Source organism: Bison bison, unplaced genomic scaffold (assembly GCF_000754665.1).
Source record: "Bison bison bison isolate TAMUID 2011002044 unplaced genomic scaffold, Bison_UMD1.0 scf7180017864280, whole genome shotgun sequence".
NCBI classification, from domain to species: Eukaryota; Metazoa; Chordata; class Mammalia; order Artiodactyla; family Bovidae; genus Bison; species Bison bison.
In genome coordinates, this window is record NW_011494852.1 from 5,169,534 (window position 1) to 5,175,877 (window position 6,344).

Below are 6,344 nucleotides of genomic sequence, written 5' to 3' on the forward strand. Positions count from 1 at the left end.
CGCTCATTCCTCTGGTCAACAAACGTTTACTGAGAACCTCTTAGCAGTGGACTAAGTATTTATAATAAAGTGAGAATGAATCCTGGCTTTTAATTGTCCCCATTTTCTATACATACATTGAAAGAAGTTTAATTCCCTGAATAAAGCTTTGGTTGCATCCTACAAATTTAAACATTGTCTCTTTGTCATTCATTTGCCGAATGATAATTTGACTTCCTTTTTAATGTAAAACTTATATAGGTATCTTAAATTTCCTTGTGGAGAAATGGATTTTGTCTGAGGCTTTATTTTCTAATTCACTAGAATAGAGGTCAGAGATTGTGGCATATGTCTCTTGTTTCTTGGAAGGCCTTAAAAAATCATCTAAATCTTCTCTCTGACCTTACAGTAGCTCACTTTTATTATATTGGAGTTTCTTACATTATGAATCCCCTAGTGGGGAAAAAGGCAGGCTATGAAAAGCTTCAGTTTTAAAATTTTTCTCCAGAAGGAATTATCTAACATTCTAGAAAGAAAGAGGATGTAAGATGTTCATATAGTCACTGTACACTGTAAGGCCTTCCTCTTACAGGATTTCCAATACAAAACTAGGAAAACAAAAAAGAATATAATGCAGCTCTCATTAAGCACACTTTCAATATGAGTCAGATAAGGGATACAATGTATACAATGCTAAGAAATATGATCCTAATATTTCTAATTGATTAAGTAATTAGCCCTACAAGAAATGAGAAATAATGATGAAGTAAACAGTAAATGTGGAGAAGGCAATGGCACCCCACTCCAGTACTCTTGCCTGGAAAATCCCATGGACGGAGGAGCCTGGTAGCCTACAGTCCATGGGGTCGCAGAGTCGGGACACAACTGAGCGACTTCACTTTCACTTTTCACTTTCATGCATTGGAGAAGGAAATGGCAACCCACTCCAGTGTTCTTGACTGGAGAATCCCAGGGACAGGGGTGGGGGCCTCATGGGCTGCCATCTCTGGGGTCGCACACGACTGAAGCGACTTAGGCAGCAGCAGCAGCAGCAAACAGTAAATGTTGGTTAAATCCTTTCCCACTCTGATTTGGTTCAGGTTAATTTTAGCAGATAGATGTTTCATCTATATGATATTTGTATTGTGACACTTGATTTCTCATTAAGGCTAATAACCCTTCATGTTCAGAAAAGTTAGAATGATTTCTGTGTCAACATTTTCACTACCTTCCTAAGTCTGCCCACTTGGCTTATTGTCATGGAATTTTTCATTTTTTAAATGAACTCTGATGTCTAATAAATTTTGAAATACAGATACACCCCTCCCAATTCCTAACATTTATAAGATCTCTCATCAGTAATACATGTCAAGGGGCGGCGACTAAGAGTACCAGGCTGTGATGGCGCAGGAGCAGCCGAGAAGAGTTATCCCATGTCCAAGGTCAGGGGCGGCGGCCGAGAGGAGCAACCCCATGTCCAAGGAGCAGTGGCTGCGCAGGTGCAGGAGGGCCGAGAGGAGCTACTCCACGTTCAAGGTCAGGAGGGGCGACCTCGTCCAAGGTTAGGAGCAGCAGCTGTGCTTTGCTGGAGCAGCGGTGAAGAGATATCCCACATCCGAAGAGAAACCCAAGACAGTAGGTGTTGCAAGAGGGCATCAGAGGGCAGACACACTGAAACCATAATCACAGTAAACTAGTCAATCTGATCACATTGACCACAGCCTTGTCTAATTCAATGAAACTAAGCCATACCATGTGGGGCCACCCAAGATGGATGGGTCATGGTGGAGAGGTCTGACAGAATGTGGTCCACTGGAGAAGGGAATGGCAAACCACTTCAGTATTCTTGCCTTGAGAACCCCATGAACAGTATGAAAAGGCAAAATGATAGGATACTGAAAGAGGAACTCCCCAGGTCGGTAAGTGCCCAATATGCTACTGGAGATCAGTGGAGAAGTAACTCCAGAAAGAATGAAGGGATGGAGCCAAAGCAAAAACAATACCCAGTTGTGGCACCGACTTGATGGACATGAGCTTGGGTAAACTCCGGGAGTTGGTGATGGACAGGGAGGCCTGGCATGCTGTGATTCATGGGGTCGCAGAGTCAGACACGACTGAGCAACTGAACTGAACTGAATACATATCAAATTCTGGCCCTTAATTGAAGGCCTCATATCCACAGTAGTGTGATATTAAGCTGTTGTCCTTAAATGCTTTTCCACATTCCTGACAATTACATAGGCTTTTGTTTTACTAGCACACAAATTTCCAGATGTCAATTTTTATTTTTTTTAGTTCTACCTGTTTATTGCTAGGCAATGGCACCCCACTCCAGTACTCTTGCCTGGAAAATCCCATGAACGGAGGAGCCTGGAGGGCTGCAGTCCATGGGGTCGCTGAGGGTTGGGCACGACTGAGCGACTTCACTTTCTCTTTTCACTTTCATGCATTGGAGAAGGAAATGGCAACCCACTCCAGTGTTCTTGCCTGGAGAATCCCAGGGATGGGGGAGCCTGGTGGGCTGCCGTCTATGGGGTCGCACAGAGTCGGACACGACTGAAGTGACTTAGCATAGCATAGCATCTCCCTCCAACCCCTCATGCGTGCATGCTCTGGTCATGTGACACCATGGACTGCAGCCCAGTAGGCTCTTCTGTCCATAGAATTTTCCAAGAAAGAATACTGGGGTGGGTTGCCATTTCCTTCTCCCAGATGTCAAATTTTGAGGTTTCCCATGTCTTCACTCACTCCTCTGTCCTGCATGAATTCTTTGATGTTGACTAAGGTGTGAGCCACGAATAAAGGCCTTCCCACATTGCTCACATTCACAGGGTTTCTCACCAATATGAATTTTCTGGTGTCGACTAAGCTCTGAGCCACGGCCAAAGGCCTTCCCACATTCCTTACATTCATACGGTTTTTCACCACTATGATGTCTCTCATGATGAGTAAGTTCTGATCGTTGAATAAAAGCCTTCCCACATTCCTTACATTTATGGGGTCTCTCACCAGTGTGAATTTTTTGATGCCGGATAAGTTTTGTGCTACAAGTAAAGGCCATTTCACATTCCTTGCATTTATAAGGTTTCTCACCCATGTGAGCTCTCTGATGTCTGGTAAGTTCTGAGCCACGGTGAAAGGCTTTCCCACATTGCTTACACTTGTATGGTTTCTCCCCTGTATGAACACTCTGATGTCGGACAAGATGTGAATCGGAGATAAAACCTTTCCCCCATTCCCTACATTTATGAGGTTTCTCACCAGTATGAATTCTTTGATGTAGGTTCAGTTGTGAGGCACAACTGTACACCTTCCCACATTCCTTACATTCATAGCGTCTTTCACCAGTATGAATTATCTGATGAAGACTAAGTTGTGTGTCATAGCAGAAAGCTTTCCCACAGTCCTTACACTTATGGGGTTTCTCACCAGTATGGATTCTCTGATGTCGAAGAAGGTGTGAGGGATGGGTAAAGGCTTTCCCACACTCCTTACATTTGTAGTATTTCTCATTGGTATGAATCCTCTGATGTAAATTCAGCTGTGAGGTAGATGGAAAGGCCTTTCCACATTCCGTACACTTAAAGGGTTTCTCACCTATGTGAATCTTTTGGTGTTTACTAAGTTGTGAGGTAGAATGAAAGGCTTTCCCACATTCCTTACATTTATGAGGTTTCTCAGCAGTATTAATGCTCTGAGATATCATCTGAGAGTCATGAATAAAGTCACCTTCCTTATTTTCATTACTTTGAGAGTCATGAATAAAGTCACCTTCCTTATTTTCATTACTTTTTTGGCTTTCATGAATTCTCTGATGCTTCATCAAGTCTGACCTACTATTAAAGGCTTTCTCACATTCTCCACATTTAGAGTCTTTCTCCTCATTATGACTTCTTTCATGCTGACTCTGGTATGGCTGGGACCTGGAAGTCCTACATTCCTTGCATTCACAGGATTTTGCTCCAGTAGGAGCTGTCTGAGGTGCTCTAGGATCTGTGTGCTGAATGGAAGTGGATCTTTCTTCAAAAGTTATTATGGCTTGTCTGAAATGTTCTTCTGGTAGCCTCTCCAAGTGGCATCTGACTTCTCTGGTATATCTGACTTTAGGACACTCAAGATTAGAGCTTATAAGTCTCTTTGTTATCTCCGGTTGCAATGACTTAATTTCATAACTGTCCTCCTTTAAAGATAAAGTCTTGGCTTCTCTTCTAGATTTCCAGTCTGTAAGATAACAAAGAAAAGAGTATTTTCATGTTGCAGGAGAAAGGAAAGTTCCAAGGCAGAAACAACAAACTAAAAATAGTGAATAGTTTAAATTGCTCTTAACACTGAGTTACAATTTGAAAAAAAAAAAAAATGATGGGAGGGGAATAAGAATAGAGAAAATGAGGGCAGCTTATGAAGGAAGTGATTTTTAAAGTGTTTACTTGGCTATGCCAGGTCTTAGTAGTAGCATGTGAACTCTCGTTGCGGCATGTGGGATCGAGTTCCCTGACCAGTGACTGAACCCAGGCCCCCTGCGTTGGAAGCACCGGAGTCTTAGTCACTGCACCACCAGGAAGTCCCAAGGAAGTGGCTTTTCACTTCTGGTGGAATCAGCTGGGGAACTTGTTAAAAATACAATGTCCGGGACCTCCCAGGTGGCCTACCAGTTAAGACTCAGCACTCCCAACCCAGGGTGTCTGGGTTAGATCCCTCATTGGGGAACTAGATCCCACATGCCACATCCGGCAGTTGGTAACTAAAGACTGAAGATCTTATGTGCCACAACTAAGACCCAACATAACCAAATATATAAATTATAAATATATTTTTTAATATGTAATGTCCAGGAACCAACCAACTAAATAAGAATCTAAAGGAGTAAGACATTATCTAACAGCAAGTCCTCTCATCTCTAGCCCCAGATTTTGATTACTTCTACTAGTATCTCTAGTAGTAATTACCTTGTCCAGAGCCATCCCTCACCAAGATTAACAAAACATTATCCTAGCATAGTATCTCCCTATGGAAATACTATGCTTCCTATGGAAATATTCCATCCCCAACACAGTAGCCAGACTGCTCTTATTAAAATAAGTTCGATCATGTCATTCTTCTGCTCAAAATCCTCCACTGGATTTTCTTCTCACCCAGAGTAAAAGTCAAAATCCCTCAGTGATCCATAGGGCCTTTCCAGAACTTGTCCTGCACTACCTCTCTGACCTTACTGCCTTATCCCCTCCCATGAGCTGACTATTCTAGCTCCCTGACCAACCAGATGTTCACATTTGCCACGCACACCCTTCCTTCAGAATCTCTGCCTACAAATATCTTCCCTAAGATATCAACATGGCTCTTTCAATTACCTCATTCTAACCTCTATTTAGATGCCAACTTAAGAGACCACTCTTTACAAAACAGGACCTTCATCAGTCTACTTACTGTACTTTTTTGCAGTGTACTTATCATATGTTATTTTATCTTTTCCCCCAACATTATGCTTGAAAGTTTTCATAAGACAGAAGAATGAAAAGAACTAGACAGTGAACTCCCATAATCTCATCACCTAGATTCTACAATAAATGTTTGGATCTACTTGCCTTATTATACATCTATCTACCCCTCCAAACATCAAGTCACCTTGTAGACATCAGTATACTTCACCTCTAAACTCAACAGATTATATTTTAACTTGTTTACTTCTGTACTGGCTGTCCACCCTTCACTATACCTGCACAAAATAAATAATAGTTGTCTGCCGAAAGTATGGCTATTGGTATGTTTTTCTATCTCCCTCACTGATTTCTGAGGCAACTCAAAATGTGGGACTCACTGTTTAAATGCAGTGCCTTCCCCCTGCACCTAAAATACGAAATTCACTATGAGACCTGCAAAATTCTGCAGCATCTGGCCCCCACTTCCCTCTTCAACTTAATTTTGAGGTACTGTCACCTTCACTCACCATGAGTTCACCAAACTGGCCTCCATTCAACTTGCATGTCATGCCAATTACGTTCTCATCTTTCAGGAAATGTTTTTGGCTTCTTTGCATGCTCTCTGTTCCAGGATATCTGCCATGGCCAGCTTCTTTCATTCTAAACATCTTAATTTTTTATCCTATATCCTTTTCTTCGCCTTCATAATCTTTTTCTCAATTTTATAATTATGTATTTGCAAGAATACACAGAAGAACTGTACAAAAAAGATCTTCACGACCCAGATAACCACGATGGTGTGATCACTGACCTAGAGCCAGACATCCTGGAATGTGAAGTCAAGTGGGCCTCAGAAAGCATCACTACGAACAAAGCTAGTGGAGGTGATGGAATTCCAGTTGAGCTATTCCAAATGCTGAAAGATGATGCTGTGAAAGTGCTGCACTC

At 42.1% G+C, this 6,344-nt stretch overlaps 1 protein-coding gene across 2 annotated transcripts in view; it reads right to left on the reverse strand.

Annotated features, from left to right (window-relative positions):
- Positions 1–2,501: 2,501 nt before the first annotated feature.
- The window catches only part of LOC104995285 (zinc finger protein 565-like), a 16,583-nt gene continuing 12,740 nt past the window's right edge, over positions 2,502–6,344 (reverse strand). For both annotated transcript variants that reach the window (XM_010849106.1, XM_010849107.1), the window contains exon 5: positions 2,502–4,200. In XM_010849106.1, coding sequence (XP_010847408.1) covers positions 2,720–4,200 — 1,481 coding nt within the window. In that variant the 3' untranslated portion in view covers positions 2,502–2,719. The remainder of the gene's footprint in view (positions 4,201–6,344) is intronic.